General features: G+C 35.8%; 1 protein-coding gene across 4 annotated transcripts in view; it reads left to right on the top strand.

Annotated features, from left to right (window-relative positions):
* Positions 1-17,338, top strand: part of GPR180 (G protein-coupled receptor 180) — a 34,522-nt gene extending 17,184 nt beyond the window's left edge. For 2 of the 4 annotated variants that reach the window (XM_074387540.1, XM_074387541.1), the window contains 7 exons: positions 14-214; positions 5,837-6,017; positions 6,155-6,204; positions 7,940-8,103; positions 10,742-10,933; positions 13,093-13,170; positions 14,401-17,338. In XM_074387540.1, the coding sequence (XP_074243641.1) occupies positions 14-214; positions 5,837-6,017; positions 6,155-6,204; positions 7,940-8,103; positions 10,742-10,933; positions 13,093-13,170; positions 14,401-14,559 (1,025 nt within the window). In that variant the 3' untranslated portion in view covers positions 14,560-17,338. The remainder of the gene's footprint in view (positions 1-13; positions 215-5,836; positions 6,018-6,154; positions 6,205-7,939; positions 8,104-10,741; positions 10,934-13,092; positions 13,171-14,400) is intronic. The other 2 variants (XM_003928199.3, XM_074387542.1) reach the window with 2 other exon arrangements.
* Positions 17,339-18,113: the final 775 nt, after the last annotated feature.

The raw sequence follows: 18,113 nt of genomic DNA, 5'->3' as shown, positions 1-18,113 counted from the left end.
TTTCTCTTTAAAGTGACCATGAACCAGACTGAACATAATCTGACAGTGTCCCAGATACCATCTCCGCAAACGTGGCATGTGTTTTACGCAGACAAGTATACGTGCCAAGATGACAAGGAGAACTCTCAGGTGGAAGATATCCCATTTGAAATGGTGTTACTAAACCCAGATGCCGAGGGGAATCCATTTGATCATTTTAGTGCTGGAGAATCTGGTAAGAATATGTATTTGAATATATCGTAAATTTAGGAGATGATTTATGCACAAACATACTCATGTTGTTCTTTTAAAATAAAAAATGAAAGCAACCTATATGTGCAAAAGTAGAGAAGTGGTTAAATGAATCTTACAGCATTTTGATAGCCATAATATTAGTTTTTAAAAGCAGAGTATTATTTGATTGTATTAAAACCTACATAGAATAAAACAGAAGTACAAAAATATTAACAGATTGTTTTGATGCTCTGGGTGGATAGAGTTGTATAGTTTTGTTTGTTTGCTTGTTTGTTTTGGTTCCTAGCAGGAAACAAGTTGTGTAGTTTTTAGTTTCTTCTATACATTCTAAATATTTTTGTTTTCATGATAACCTTGCATTACTTTTATAAACAGAAAAATGGTAATAAATTGAACAATTTAAATTGATAACTCAATGATTAAATCAGATTAGAAACTGAACTACATTGTATGGTTAACTCTTTACTAGGTTGTTTGAACAAATTTAGGGATTGCCTTCATTGAAGCTTACAACAATTCAGGAATGATCGGAGTCTACAATACTTCCCAGAATCACTTACTCATGTAAAATATTTCATCAAAATGTTGGATGACTGTTCTTTCCTACTGAAGTAAGATTCCTAGCCCCAGCAGAAATGAATGACTTCTTATGATCATGATAAGCATGCTATGAAGTATAACTGATTTGTAAATGAACATGTTGGAATAAGGATTTGTAGGCCATCTGTCAAAGAAAAGGGTTAAGGGTTTATCTCTTGATGAGTTCATTGGCTGTTTGAAAGAGTCAATCTGCTCAAGAGAAAAAATTAATTCCATTGTATCCCATTGTCCATAGAATGGGGTGGTTGGAGGTGAGGCGGGAGTGAGGCCATTTTAGCTTAAACCGATTGTTTAGATCACAGCGTAAATTTGTCACATCTAGTTTAAGGTTATGAGGTTTAAAACAAAAATTCAGATGTTCACACCCAGAGACTCAGATTTGGTTTGGAGTGGAAGCCAGTTAATGAAAGCTCTAAAGCTGATTCGTAGGTACAGGACACTGATCCAAAAGTCCGTATTTCACACTGTTATAGTAGTGTGTTCTAAAATAGAGCCTTGAGGGGTTCTTTCTACTCTAGAGCCTCAGGTATGGTATTTGTTTACAGGGAAAATCTTCAATTCATTTTAGAAACTTCTGCTAGTTTGTCTAATTATCTGCTTCAAGTAGGAAAAATTGATTTGCTATGCTTTTTACAGAGAATTGACTATAACCACATGTCTCAGAGGTTTGAATTAGAATAACCTGGTGCAAATAGCTGCAATTACTGTTACATGTTATTTTGGTTAAAATTTGTAATTTGTTTTCTTTCAAACCAATTATGTATTTTATATCTACCAGACTTTGGTTAATGCTTTATTTTACAGAGTTGGTCTAGATTAAACAAAGTAAGGCAAGTGTGATGCCACTTGACAAAGTACTAAATAGAATTTTAATACTTTAAGGTAAAATAAAACTACTTCTTTAAAAGATCAGAATCCTTGTTAACTATGGTTGTACTCAAGTTAGAGACCAAGAAGTACCTAGATTCCTGACAGCGTTGTTACCTAAGGACATGTAGACTGTTTTTCACTGGAATATTACAGGCTCTGCCACATCTGCCATCTCAGTTTTTAAGATTCCAGCAGCTATGTTCATTATTTTTTTTTCTTTTTCTTTAATTTTCACTTCCCAAATCAAAAGGAACTGTGTTCATTCTTTTTTTTTTTTTTTGAGACGGAGTTTCGCTCTTGTTGCCCAGGCTGGAGTGCAATGGCACAATCTCGGCTCACCGCAACCTCCACCTCCTGGGTTCAGGCAATTCTCCTGCCTCAGCGTCCTGAGTAGCTGGGATTACAGGCACACGCCACCATGCCCAGCTAATTTTTCATATTTTTTTAGTAGAGACGGGGTTTCACCTTGTTGACCAGGATGTTCTCCATCTCTTGACCTCGTGATCCACCCGCCTCGGCCTCCCAAAGTGCTGTGATTACAGGCTTGAGCCACCACGCCTGGCCCAAAAGGAACTGTGTTCTTTCTTTAGTGCTATCCCTTTTACCCTCCATGTCCTAAAGACAGTGGGTTGGAGCTTCCATTTAGCTTCAGTAATATGTTCCTGGTAACATGTTTGAATGTTTTTGGCTTAAAATAACAGAAAACCCTAATGCAAGTGGTGTAGACAGTAATGAAATGAATTATCTTACACCACAAGAAGTTTTGAGGCTTCTGCAGGGTGGTTTATTTAGCATCTGTCTACCCTGCTATCCTCAGATTATTAATGTTGTTCTTAAGCTAGCTGCCTCAAGTTCAAAGTTAGCCGTGGCAGTTCTGAGCATCATGTTTAGATGATGGCAAAATTCAATGTCTCTTGAGGAGGAAGCAAATCTTTCCCAGAAGTTTCCTCTCACATTTCCTTTTTCAGATCTGTGTCAGAGCATCATAAGAGAAATGTAAGTTGACGTGGAAGAAAGAAGATAAACGTAGACAAATCTGTCAAAAGGGTTAGATTTACTTCCTACTGGCAAGGGTATGAGAATTTCCGATTGATTTAGACCGGGCGTCCCCAGACTTTTTACACAGGGGGCCAGTTCACTGTCCCTCAGACCGTTGGAGGGCCGCCACATACTGTGCTCCTCTCACTGACCACCAATGAAAGAGGTGCCCCTTCCTGAAGTGCGGCGGGGGGGCCGGATAAATGGCCTCAGGGGGCCGCATGCGGCCCGCGGGCCGCAGTTTGGGGACGCCTGATTTAGACTGATCAGGATGTATCTTGAGACACTTGAGTGTGGGTGCACACTGGGGCTCTGAGATAAGGTCGGCAGGAATGTCTATTCCAGGTGCTGTCCAGGAACCCAAGGACTCTTTTCCCTCACCCTCTCCTGTCTCATTCACCATCATTTAGCTGGGGCTGAATTTACTGAAGCTGTCCACTAAGTTTTCTTGCTACTTTATTTTGCCAGTGCTGCTTCCTTTAAGCTTGCCTTAAACCTTACACATTTTCTTACAAGTGTTCACCTGTTGTATGCTCATTAAGAGTATTTTTCTTCTTCACTGTATTTTTTTCAGTGTATATTGTCTTAAATATAAGATTTAACAATTGCTAATTCAGTTAACAGTTAATTTAACCACCTGTTTTAAAAGTAGACTTTAATTTCAAAGTGAACAAAAACAAACTGAACACAAAGTGAGTTTAATTTCAAAGTGAACAATTTTTGCTTGTGGCAAATAAAAAATAAAGTTGGTAGCTGATGATCAAAAAAATAGACTTTTTTAAGAGATGACTTGTTTAAAAGCACATTGAGTACAGAGCTAGCATTTTATCTTTTTAGCATTTTGTGAACAGGTTAAAGGTAAGAATCATCTAAAATTTAGTGAATAAAGTGTGGGACGTGTCCCAGTTCAATTTATTTAATATGTCAATGAAATAATTTTTGTGTTGGTTATAATGTTAGCTTTTTCTGGAAGATTAACTTTGAATAATTCTAAAACATTTTTTTTGCTTGTGACATTCATCTTATTTTCCAGAGTCCTTTCCTTCTACATTGTTCTGATTCCTCAGTACGTAGTCTGAGGATTTTCAGAATTGTAACTTAATGTCAGAAACTTTATCCTATAAGTCAGAAATTTTGTTTTATAAAATATTCTGTAAAATATTATAAATAAATAGAACTTTAAATTGAATGCCATGTTTATTTCTTTAATACTAAGAAGGAAAGATAAAAACTAAGATTTGAAACACAGGATAGCATAAGGAACTTTGCTCACCCACAGTTACATTGTGTTTAGCATTCGTATTTTCTGTCTTGTTCCATTGCTATAGTAATCCCAGGATTATGTTGTCATTATTTCTAAGGCTGGAATGCTTTTCTACGTAAGGAGTTTAAAAATAAAATATGTTCTTTCTTTTACTTGATCTTCACTTCCTGAAGTCTAAACATGCTTTTTCACCTGCACTAGAAAAGGTTAACTGTCCATATTTATATTCATAGAGCAGGAGAGACACCCAGTGGCAGAAATATTTTCTGCTGCTTTTTTCCCCCCAACCAGGCCAAAACATGATTGAACAATTTATTGATTGTTGTGATTTGTGTCTTCTGATTGCTTTTCCAAAATTATTTTCCGCATAATAGAAATATTTTCTTATCTTACTGTTAATTGGAGTTTACCCAAATGGGAAACTAGAGTAGGCTTGGTGTTCACAATTGGAATGAAAGTTCATCCACAGACTCAAGATGGCTCTATTCGCAGTTTGGTGTTAGATAGAATGTAAAAACCTTAATATTAGGACTGGCTTCACATGTAACCAAGTCTGTGTTAACTATTAAACTCAAAGCTAGCCTGCTGCTTTACTATAAAAATTTTCTGAAATTTCTGAAAAATGGGGACTCAGTCAAAAGATTTCAAGTTAACAGAAGTGACATTTATCATGAGGTTATATGAAGACTGGACTAAAAAGCTGCTAGCAGGGACTAGAGGCTGCTCTAATGACTGGTTCCATTTTTAATATAAAGTCTGCACATTCTTTGTTCTTTGCCAGCCATCTCTCTTTCCTCACTTGTAATTTCTACTCCCTCAGAACTTTGATTATTATCATGGCTCATTTGGTTCCTCTGGCCTGTCCTGACATCAGCTCTCAGCTCCTTTCAACTTCGATTTCTATGGCCTCTTTCATTTCCGTTTTATAGTTTGATGTACTAAGAGAAGTGATTAGCTTAACTTAGCTTGCAGAATTGTTATGTTGCTGGCCTCTTGCACTGGTAGCCATTTGGTTAGGTGTTAACAATTTTCAGTCAATACGGGCATGGAGTCACGTGATCTCCTTAGTGGGGGTTTTTGTTTTTTTGTTTTTATTTTGGCAAGAGCTGCAGACAGTTTACCTCAGAAGGGGTCTCTGGACGTGACAGGTATTTTGAAGATTTGTCCAAATGGAAATTCAAGGTATTGGGACATTCTAGAGCTGTGGTCCTCACATGTTAGCTTTATCAGAATCACCCTTACGGCTTACTAAAGCACAGGTTACTGGGCTCTACTCAGGGTCTCTGATTCAATAGATCAAAAACTGGATGGAATTCAAGAATTTGCATTTATAACAAGTTCCCTGGTGATGCTGCTGGGCAAGAGAACACATTTTGAGAAGCATTGTCAGGGTATATTAAACTATTATTGACTGTAAACTAATCTATTTCTAAACTTTTTACAAAAGAAATTCATTTTGGCGGTAAACCGTATACCTAACTGAATGCTGAAATCATTATTTTCATTTACTGTTTTCAAACAAAACTGTGATTTTTTGAGTGGTCTTTGCGTTTCCCTGACCATTATGCTTTCTTACAGATTGACCTTAACTAGTTTGGTTTCATCTGCTTTCTTGTAGTTAAAATTTTGCCCCAAGGTACAAAATTGTTTAAGTTTTAATAATTTTTTTTTTCTCTTACAAAGGTGAATGCTATGACTCCAGTTAAAAAATGTGATGACTCCAGTTATAAAACAAGTTCTAGAAATATATTGACAGGGAGATTTGAAAGCAACCCAATATGATAACTGGCTTTGTTTTACTGAAGCAAACTCCCTTTCTTCTCTTCACAGGGTTACATGAGTTCTTTTTCCTCCTAGTCCTAGTGTACTTTGTGATTGCTTGCATTTATGCTCAATCATTGTGGCAGGCTATTAAGAAAGGAGGACCCATGCACATGATTTTAAAGGTTCTGACAACTGCATTGCTGTTACAAGCTGGTTCAGCTTTAGCTAATTACATTCATTTCTCCAGGTAACTCAAAACCACTAAAACTGTGTTCATCATTACATCTAATTAATCCTAATTAGTCCACCAAAATTATGCTTGCTTTGATTGTGAACAATTTTTTTCACATTTGTAATTTACGCTAATCTTCTTCAATTCCTCAGTTACTCCAGAGATGGAATAGGGGTACCATTTATGGGAAGTTTGGCAGAATGTGAGTATCTTTCTGAACATTTTCTTAAAAGCGTACACTTGCTATCTGCTTGGTTTTTTAAAATTATTTGTGATAGTATAAATTTTCTGTCGATGATTGGTTAGAAACCGGATTGAGAACAGGATTACAGTTTAAATTTCCATATGTCCTACTTAGTTTCTTCTTAATAGTAGGTAATACGTACAGCTCCTCATTTTTTTTTTTTTTTTTTTTTTTTTTTTTTTTGTTTGTTTGAGACAGGGTCTTACCCTGTAGCCCAGGCTGGAGTGTAGTGCTCCTAGGCTCAGGTGATCTCTCCTGCCTCAGCCTCCATAGTAGCTGGGACTATAGGCACATACCACCATGCCTGGCTAATTTTTAAATTTCTTTTTCTGTAGATGAGGGTCTCACTATGTTACCCAGGCTGGTCTCATACTCTTGGGCTCAAGGGATCCACCTGCCCTGGCCTCCCAAAGTCCTGGAATTACAGGCATGAGTCTCCACACTCTGCCTCTTCGTTGGTTTTAGGCATATTTATATATATTCTCTCACCTTATCCTCAGTAGAAAAGTAGGTCTGCACATCCTTATTTTGTAGATAAAGGATCTGGGCTCAGTGATATGAAACATATTTCCAAATGTCCGTCAGCTATTTAGTGGTAGAGACTAGACTCAGACCCAAATTTTCTTACCTCAAACTGAAGGTTTTCTTCCTACTAAAATCCCATTCTCTGTTATGCTGACTCTTCTATTTCTGACCCAAAGCCTAAAACTCACATCAAGATACTCTATGAAGAAAAGTGATAAGCTTTCTTAAAAAGCATTAAATACTACCTCATAAAATAAGTATATGAAACTTGAAGCATTTATGGATTTTTGTTGATTTCTTGTAGTGTTGACCTGGATACAGGTGGTTTGGGTGCATCTTTTCTGTTTGACGTAGCATGCTTCCCCTGCAGTGTAGGTGATGACCACCTGGTGGCACATCACACTAATGCATGGCGCTTTTCATTTGTCTTCAGGATTCTGAAAGGAAAGCCAATGTTTGGATGTTCTGGGAACTTTGCATTTCATTGTGTTGTTCTTGTTAATAGTTTTAAAAAACACTCTTCGCATTATAGTTCAGCCATCAAAAAAAAAAAAAAAAAAATAACCCAGAAACGAAGGTACTCATATTCTCCACATTGCAGAAATCATATTTAGAATTTTTTGTTTTAATAAGCAGTGAGTTATAGAGAACAGGATTATGTAGTTAGAAACGCTAAGAAAAATGGAAAACAAAGAGAGTTAAGGTTGGACTTAATAGACATGGTATGGGCATATATATGTATTTTTATTTTTTATTTTTTCTTTAACACTGGATAGCTGCCAAATTTATATTTATTTTTTAATAGTATTGCTGCTGTTTTAACTATTCTTATAAATATATACAAAATGTATGGCAATTTTTAGTTCTTTAGGATTATTACATGCAAATATCTCTTTATGAATTTCCTTAGCTTCTCTTCGAAAATGGGTTTTGTGGTTAAAAAAAAAAGGTCCTCATCTTACTGCAAAAAGTGCTAAATTTTGCCAGGTGCAGTGGCTCACGCCTGTAATCCTAGCACTTTGGGAGGCCAAGGGGGGTGGATCACCTGAGGTCAGGTGTTCAAGACCAGCTTGGCCATCATGGTGAAACCCCATCTAAAAAAAAAAAAAAGTACTAAATTTTTTATATTGTGAAAACTTAGCTGACGTTGGTTTTTATGTCCCATTAGTTTTTGACATCGCTTCCCAAATTCAGATGTTATACCTACTTTTGAGTCTATGCATGGGTTGGACAATAGTCAGAATGAAGAAGTCTCAAAGCAGACCTCTTCAGTGGGATTCTACCCCTGCGTCCACTGGAATTGCAGTATTCATTGTCATGACACAGGTGAGTGTCGATACTCAGTGTTTCTGCTTAGTAATCCTCAGAAATGCAAACTTGAGCATACCTCATTTCAAAATTGACACCTGGGATCCATGAGGAACTTGTGTCATTTTTGTTTTCTTGAAATTCCTGAGCTTCTATAACTTGTGTCATTTTAAAGTATAAATTTAAAGAGTGATAGATCAAATAAGCTTAATCATCTGGGTGCTACTATATGTAGGTTGCAGAATTTAATTATAATTTACCTGAATTTGAGCTTCCTATCAGCTTATTTAAGCACAGTGTGTTTAATTCTAGGTTGGAGTCTTACTTCCTACTTAATAATGGCTTTCTTTCATATTTCCCTAGCACATGGTAAGTACTTTGAGATTTATCCATTATCAAGAATCTTTAGGATTGGCTACTTTGTACATAAAAGAATTCAGGTGATTAGCTAAGATTAATTAAAAGGCAAAATATAGACAAAGAATGAAATCTTGTTTTTGAAAGCAAGTATGAAAACGTACAAAAACAAAACCAATTTTTTATGAAGGTCCTGAATGCCTTTTTTTCTTTTCCTCTATATTGATAGTATTGACATGCTAGGATATCCATATGCCTATGTTCAATGGATTTGTAAAAACTAAGAAGAAAGGTTTAAAGACGAAAATTTATACTGAGTTTTTGATGACCATTAGCTATAGATGAAAATGAAATATATACTTGGGCTCTGTAAAGAGGCATCATAATGTAAGTTTAATGCATTATGTAAGTTGAAAAAAATATATTAATGAAGGATGGACCAATACTTTATTCATCTTTCTATCCCTAGTATTTATTTAGTACAGTAGGTTTTGAGTGGAATGGCAGTATTGAATTTACATGAGTCATTTGAGAAAGAGACCATATCACAGTTGGTGATATTTTGAAAGGAGATGGTGCCAGTAAAGGGGCTGATGAGAAATAATTGAATTAGTAGAATTGATTAAAATAAGGTTAAGATTCTACCAACTTAATGTTTTTGAGCCAGGACTTACGGAGAGTAGTATCAATGTCAGGGTAAATTCTCACTTTTCATTTCCTTTTAAAAATTTTATTTTTATTATCATTTCATTGTAATTTTAATTTACTGTCAGACAAATATGAATTGATAATTGAGATGATATTATACTAGAGTTTATGTGAGCGTTTATGTGAGCATTTATGAAGAATACATTAAACATAGCTCTGATCTTCAACAGCAGCCCAGACAAGGCAGATCAGACAGGCAGACTATACAAATACATGCATATTTTATACAGATCACATATTACCGTATGTATATGAAAACAGGGAAGTTTAAATATGTAAAATATGAACCATGGGCTATGGTAGCTCTCTAGTAGCTCTTCTGTGTTGCAAAAGTAAAGTTTAGAAATGTAAGTTAAGAAATCAGATGGGAAGCCTGGCACAGTGGCTCATGCTGGTAATCCCAGCCCTTTGGGAGATTGAGGTGGGCGAGACACCTGAGGTCAGGAGTTCAAGACCAGCCTGGTCAACATGGTGAAACCCCATCTCTACTAAAATTACAAGAATTAGCCAGGCATGGTGGCTCGTGCCTGTAATTCCAGCTACTCCGGAGCCTGAGGCAGGAGAATCACTTGAACTTGGAAGGTGGAGGTTGCAGTGAGCTGAGATTGTGCCACCACACTCCAGCCTGGGCAACAAAGTAAGACTTGTCTCAAAAAAAAAAAAAAAAAAGGAAAGAAAGAAATCAGATGGGTATAATTTGGTGGTTTGGAGGAATAAAACTTTCAGTAACAGAGCAAATATTGGGCCCAAGAAGGAATTTTACATGTCATAATGACAGAGGAGTTTACCTAACAAGAATGGTAGCAGGATTAAAATTAGGGTAGAGGATCTGAGAATGAGGAAAGGAAGAAGTTGCTGGTAAACCTCATAAAACCTAATAATTAGATTTAATACTGAGAGCTACAGATATGTGTTGTAATGGTTAAAACATTAAAGTAAGTTAAGTGATTGACGTTTAGTGACGATGGAGGGAACGTAGACACTGATTTCTATTGAATATTCTGTTGAAACTAGCTGAGCTTTTTACTGTTAGCAATATGGGAGAAAAGGTCAATAAAAAGTGGTAAATAACAGTGCCCTGAGGATTTATAGTGAATATTAAAAATATGCTGTCCTTTACCAAGGGAGGTTACTGTGAAAAATAATAAAGTCTGAAATAAACAATTCTGACTTTTTAATTTCTGAATTATACAAAAAACACTGAAATACTTGAAAGTTACCCTGAGATAGCTGGTTTGAATGCAGAATGGTTTACATTCAGTGATGGTGTTGAAGTAAGAAGGAAATGGATTTAGAAGAAAGTTTGTTCTTTTAACCTTTTCAGCTCATTTTCATCCTTAGAGATATCTTATTTGAATCATGACAGCAGTAGAATTTTTAAAAAATCTTTTAACTGTGGTCTCACTTGATAAAAATTCGTTTTGACTAGCTTAGGGTATTAGAGTGATGAAAAGACTGTACTTTATTAATTAACCTCTATGGTCTGATAGAAATGTTTATATAATATTTCAAGGATGTTTATTAAAGAGTTGAAAAAAGTGCTTTATTGTAATTAGATATGATTTTTTTTTTCTAAATGTAATTTTTTTTTTTTCAGAGTATTTTGCTACTTTGGGAACAGTTTGAAGATACCAGTCATCATAGCTATCATTCACACCACAACTTAGCAGGGATCCTCCTAATCATTCTACGAATTTGCCTAGCATTGTCATTAGGCTGTGGACTCTATCAGATCATCACAGTGGAGAGAAGTACGCTCAAAAGGGAGTTCTACATCACATTTGCCAAAGTATGGGTTTGGAAAGAAAATAGTTTCTTCCGATTATCCTACTTTATTCTGGTTTCTTTGGGAAGTTACTAAACAACCACATGATAACTTTTATTAAACTTCTGGGCCGGGTACGGTGGCTCACGCCTGTAATCCCAGTGCATTGGGAGGCCAAGACAAGTGGATCTCTTGAGCCCCCAAGTTGGAAACCACCCTGGGCAATATAGTGAGACCCCATCTCTACAAAAAATTAGCTGGGCTTTGTGGTGAGCACCTGTTATCTCAGCTACTCGAGAGGCTGAGGTGGGAGGATCCCTTGAACCTGGGAGTTGAAGGCTTCAGTGAGCCAAGATTGCACTACTGAACTCCAGCCTGGGTCACAGGGTGAGACCTTGTTTAAAAAAAAAAAGAAAAAAAAAATTCTGTTATGTGACAGTCAGATGCTACCTTAAGTTCTTTATGTGGTTCACCTCACTTAACCTTAGTAATTTACGTGCTACAGATATTATCCCCATTTTTACAAGACCTGCGAAACAATATTTTCCGTATACCCTTTGGCAGATCAGTTTTACTTGGTTCATGGCTTCTTTATCAAGAGGGATTTTATATTTTTTTTTCTGTAATATCAGAATTTTAAATATCTAAAATAAATTCAGATGTGGTTTGGATTTCTTAACAGTTTAAATTGACTATAAACTGTTTTTGTCAGAGTTATGCAATGTTTTCTAATAAACTGTTAGGAGCTGTCCTTCAGCATAAGCAGATGGAGCCAGGAGGCTGAGTCCATGTGTTTCAGCCACCTCACTCCATCCACGTGAGGTCATGTCACTTTATTCCTTCTTTCTTGTCCTTCTTATGCTAGTGAGATCTAAAAGCAAATTCGATTTTTTTCTACGCCTGTTTAGTAACGGAGGACATTAGGAGGGTTAGAGCGGTAACATTATAGAAGCCTCCCTCCCTGGAAGGTTTCATTTTTCTTTCAGTTTGAGAGAATCCAAACCCCTTCATTTTAGCACCTCAAACCAGCATTCTGATCAGACTGATTCTGTTCAGTGAGCCCACCTCGTCCAGAGTCATTGACCATTATTCTGAGGCAGCTATGGAAGGAAAGCTAAATTCCTGCTTTATTCCTAGTGTTGAGCATTGCAAAGCTGCTGCTGCAGTCCTAGGAACCAACTTCAGGCCTCTGAGCACCAGACAAGAAGATGCCATGCTGCCTTTGAGTTTTTCACAGGGACAGTGGTGCTTATTGCTTGATAAGTTACTATGTATTTGAGGTGTTTAGGCACTATGTTTTCTTATTTTGCTTTATGTTTAAAGCAGTGCAAACTTTTTCTTCAACTTTTAAAGTATTTTATGTTTCGCTTTAACTTTCTGAATAGGATCAAACATCCAAAAGTATTTAAGGAGTAGCAAAAAGTTATTCTCACCTCCTCATACAGTTGCTGCTAATAGTTCTTAATTTATCTTTTGAGTTTTAAGTATATATGCCTGTGTTACAAATGTAATATACAAATATATGTTACAAATAGTAACACACTAAACATTTTTCTGTATCTTGTTTTTTCTCCCTATATCTTCAATGTACCAAGCATTTCAACAGCTACTATTTATTAACTTATTTTTTTATTTCAAATTTAAGTTTGGAAAAGAGAATACATTGCCATGGTTCAAGGAAGAATAGAAAAATATTTGAAAAGTATAAGGTGAACAGTTACCCATTCTTACCTGCCCAGTTCCCTTCCCTTCCTCTGTTGTACTCCTCAAACAAATAACCACTATTCATGTTTTTTACTGTATTATTACAGGATTTCTTTGTGTATCAGCATGCAAATATGAATTTACATTCTTTTTTCTTTTTACAGGAATATTACACACTTGTGCCTTGCTTTTGTCACTTAATAATTTGTTACGTAATATATTTGTAGTGTATCAAAATGTGTATGCAACAGATTTATAAACATAAGATTATAAATACTCCAAAAATGCTCATTTGGTTGGAAACAAAAAATGTCACAGCAGCAGTAAATTTATTTCTACATTTTTTTGCAAGCTCTACTCTAAAGGCCTGTTGAGGTTAATCAGGACCTAAATATGCTAGTAACATTTTTTTAATCTGGTACATTCTGAAAAAAATAAAATACATACATGTACTTATTTCACTGTTTCATTTGTTTCAGGGCTGTGTCTTGTGGTTTTTGTGCCATCCAGTTCTTGCATGCATTTCTGTCATTTTTAGTGACTACCAAAGGGACAAGGTAAGTAGTAATATACATGATCAAAGTAGTTATTAATGAAAATATAGTCTTAATTGGGAGAAAATTTAAATAGGAGGAACCTATTTATTTTTTAGACATTTTCTGTGTTGTTTAAAACTTTGAAACAAAATAGTAAACCAGTAAGTATATAAGTTAGAAATTTAAAATATTTTAAAAATATTTATAAGCCAAATGTGGAAATAGTTTTCTTTATTCTGTTTCAGCTTATTTTAGAAATTAAAATAGAGAATTTTAAAATAGATATTTTGTTTTATCTATTTGCTTTAAGAGACTACAAACCAGAGTGCCTTGCTGAAGTATGACACATTTTGGTTGTGCTGATACCTACCTTCTTAGGTGAATGGCTCCATCATTTCAAAATAGAATTATGCCAGGAGCCCTTTGACAAGCAATGCAGTATGTGTTTGAATGCACACATGGTTTTTTTTGTTTGTTTTTTTTTGTTTTTTTTTTTTTGTTTTTGAGGCGGAGTTTCGCTCTTGTTACCCAGGCTGGAGTGCAATGGCGCGATCTCGGCTCACCGCAACCTCCGCCTCCTGGGTTCAGGCAATTCTCCTGCCTCAGCCTCCTGAGTAGCTGGGATTACAGGCACGCGCCAACATGCCCAGCTAATTTTTTTTTGTATTTTTAGTAGAGACGGGGTTTCACCATGTTGACCAGGATAGTCTCGATCTCTCGACCTCGTGATCCACCCGCCTTGGCCTCCCAAAGTGCTGGGATTACAGGCTTGAGCCACCGCGCCCGGCGAATGCACAAATGTTTATTGAGCCTGAGGTATTTACAAAGAGTGAACAGACAGGACGGTAGTCTATAAAAATAGAGAAGCAACTTGAGAATTTTTGAAAGGGCTTTTAGAGTACTCTTTAAAGTTCAGGTAGGAGCATGCTTTATTCCTACTAATAAACTAGCTAGGAACCTGATTTTTCTTATTTACTGAAACTCTTGTTTATAGTGCTTACCCTTAGGAGCAAATGGTTTAGCAAGTTATTCTTTTGTGCCTTACTTTGTCATCTACAAACTAAGAGATAAAGGAATTTTTATGCTTAAACAGTAAGAGTTCTGAACATTAGTCAGAAAACTTTTTTGATAAAATGTATCTATGGCAAAGATGAAGGATAGAGTATTGCATTTATATAGATTCATGATCAACCGAATATTATTTCTCTGTTTCTGCATGCAGTCAAAGCATTTCTTTCCTTTTCTTTTCAGGTCATTACGATAGGTGTTATCCTTTGCCAGTCCGTCTCCATGGTTATTCTCTACAGACTCTTTCTGTCTCACAGTCTATACTGGGAAGTTTCTTCACTTTCCTCAGTAACACTACCACTGACCATATCATCTGGACACAAAAGTCGCCCCCATTTCTGATACTTGATTTTTGTTAAGAGGAAAAGTGAATTGGTTAAAAGAGTGCAATAAGGATCCAAATACAGTGACTTTTCTTCATACATTTGGTGTGAAAACTTGAACAGCGAAAGCAGAGCATGTTATTTATATAACTGCATTTAGGCAGTACCAAAACTGAAAAAAAAAAAGGTAATAAATGAAATGTTCTGAAATGTACTTAAACAGGCTTTGAAGAAAGTGATGTAATAAAATGACTGAAGCAATTTCTATATGGAAATAAATGTGAAAAATAACTATATGATATTTTGGTAAAATATTCACCACTTATAATGCCTCATCTTAATAGCTAACTCAGGTTTAATAGTCTTATAAAAGTAATCAGTTAAATGATTACTTGCTTATACATATCTAAACTAGTCCAGTTAAGAAATCAGTGTAATATCCTGATTTTTAAAAATGCTGCTTTTTATGCTTTAAGGAAAGTACATTTCATATTTGAATTTAAAGGAATTGAAATTGAAATTACTTCAGGAAATGAATTTAAAGTAGTTCACAGTTAAATGAATAAGCTTTTGTTTATATGTGGGTGGAGTTACTCTCCATTTTTTTCTGCCATTTTTGGCTCTAGTTCAGGTCTTAGCTTGATTAGCAAAGGTTTTTGACAGTTTATGAAAAAATAAAAAATATATTACACGGGTTGTAAGGACAAAGGATTTTAAAATCTGGGCACTTAGGTGAAGGGACAAGCAGGTTTATGTGTTTAAAAAGAGAAGGGAAAAGGTACTATGTGATACGGTACTAAAATTTTAATCCCAATATAATTCATTTCTCTTACATTGAATCCCCAATCATAATTAAGCCATATACACAGATTAAATTAACAGAAGCATTTCACATAAATGTTGGTTTCAGTCATCAACTACCCATGAATTCCTGCCCAAGGATACTTAGTCAGGATTAAATTTTCTATGAATAATTGAAAAACAAAACACTCACTGGATTTGTTATAATCCATGTTGGCACTGGATTCTAAGTAGTTGCCATCTTGAATCCTTTGTAATAAAGCCATACTTTTGTGTGTGTGTGATGCCCCATTTTTTAGTATGCTAGCTAAAAAATATCAAGTGCCTGATTAAAGAATTGCTAAATGGTTGTCGATACTTGCTGTACAAAATAAGTATTCCCATTAATAGTCACTGATTGGAAATTATTCTATTGCTCTTTGTCAGGCTGTTGAGGCCTTTTTCTTTTTACTTTTGGCTTATTTTAAAAATATTTTTATCTACTTTAAGCAAGAAACAATGCACTGATCTGGTAGTTAAATCTTTTAATAGCTAAAATAATGTAGTGTAGCTTAAAAAATACCTATGGCTTTGTCTTTGTTTTCCCTTGCACCTAGTCTCATGGGAAATAACTAGTATTCTGCATCATTTTCAGGTCAGAATGTGGATTTGTGACTTGCAAAATGACAAAGTTACAAAGTTCGACCTGCTTATTAAATCATTTCTTTATTAGTTCTTTGTAAATCATTTAGTAAATTAGAGCTACAGGTTAAGACTAGAAAGTCTGAGTTATGTTTTAGGTTTCCATGATCGTCTGAGTGGTCATAACCTTTTCTTTTATCATGTCTCACTAATAACCCCAGCTAATGCCTGTTGTGTTCAGCTGAGGTTAATTAAGCAAAAAAGGAAAAAGGTGAAGCTGTTTCATAAATTTTGTGAACTTGCCAAAAGGGGAAGGGAAAAATCTTTGTGTTACTTTATTCAAAGAACATAAATGACTGAATTTAATGTATATGAAATTTATTACTCTGCTTGCATATATGAAACAAGTTTTTTAAACTTTTAATTCTTAAATTTGTGGTTGAAATTGCTGATAATTTATTTTGTTATTCAAGAGCCATTGTTAAGTGGAGGAAAGTAGTTGTTAATAAGTGTATAAAATTGTTGTTGACTAGTTATCAGGGACAAAATTTATAGTTTGTAAGTCATGGCACAGTATCCCCTCTTTTTCTGAATGTTTACATCGAGATTCATCACTGCAGATTACAGAAAGTTAAGTGTATACTACAAACTCTAATTAAAGATAAAAATATTTTCTATTTTGTCAGATAATGCTTTTTTATGTGTTTTTACATTTTTTTAAAAGAAGAATGGTTTATCCAGAGCTTTATTAATGAACATTTCCTTCCTTCCCTTAAAAAATAGATGTTTGTTTATTTATTTATTTATTTTTTTGAGACGGAGTTTCGCTCTTGTTACCCAGGCTGGAGTGCAATGGCGCGATCTCGGCTCACCGCAACCTCTGCCTCCTGGGTTCAAGCAATTCTCCTGCCTCAGCCTCCTGAGTAGCTGGGATTACAGGCACACGCCAACATGCCCAGCTAATTTTTTGTATTTTTAGTAGAGACGGGGTTTCACCATGTTGACCAGGATGGTCTCGATCTCTCGACCTCGTGATCCGCCCGCCTCGGCCTCCCAAAGTGCTGGGATTACAGGCTTGAGCCACCGCGCCCGGCCTAGATGTTTATTTTTATTGATGTGTGTATGATGAGATGGGTGCCTACTGTGATGCACTAGGCATTTTACTTTCATTATTACTAAATGGGAGCCAAGCTCCCATTTAACTGAGTATAAGAGAGAATAAATGATTTCTCTAAGGTCACCAAACTAGTTTTTCCACTTTACCTTCATGATTTAATGAACATGTATTAGCTGTGTTTTAGTGAGAATGAATTGCTGTCCATAATTTTCGCTGTTGATGTGAACATTAAAACTGGAATTACGCTGAAATCAGAAAATGAGCTTGCATACCTGTAAGACCTCAGCACACTTCAATATTTGAACCTGGCTTTTAGCCAGAATTACTAGCAGGAGCGTTCATCAAGGAAGAAGACCTTGCTTTAGGGTAATTGTTTATGATCTCCAGTAAAGTAAGTCACATCTGATAAACACAGGAGATACACAAACCTGAGATCACCTCTAAAATAATGAGACTAGAACCTATCTATCGACATGAACCTGGGCTCCTTCAACATGTTTCTTCTAGGAGACTGCACGTTCTTTGGAGACTGCACGTTCTTTGGAAACTGGAGACCTGGAATTATCTGTGAAACATTTTCTTATGTAGCTTCTGTGGTACTAAATCATGAGGTTGTTTCTGTTTGTTTTTGAGAATTGCTATGATTGTCAGAAGTAGCCAGATCCAGAGAGGTAATACCGTTTTTTTTCTTTCAACGTGTATTTGTGAACTGAGAGTAAAATAATGAGATTGGTTTCCCTCTGTGATCTGAAATAGTGTGGTAGAAGCACTGCAGCTTGATCTCTTGCAGTAGCTTTCTAAGTAATATTACTGCTTCCACACTTGGCCGGCTTTCTGCCCAGCTCCAGGGGGATCATATGTATTGTGCTGTAAGGAGTGCCATGAAGCCTGGAGGTAAGGAAAGAAGTGTTTCTGCCCACTAGGGCCATTCTCCCCAGTGTAGCCAAAACAATCTCCTAAAAATGGAAATCATCTGGATGATGAGCATACAAAAATTCTTTGTGCTAATCTTACAACTTTTTTGTAACTTTGAA

Source organism: Saimiri boliviensis, chromosome 16 (genome assembly GCF_048565385.1).
Source record: "Saimiri boliviensis isolate mSaiBol1 chromosome 16, mSaiBol1.pri, whole genome shotgun sequence".
Lineage (NCBI taxonomy): Eukaryota > Metazoa > Chordata > Mammalia > Primates > Cebidae > Saimiri > Saimiri boliviensis.
This window is presented reverse-complemented; position numbering and strand designations above follow the sequence as displayed.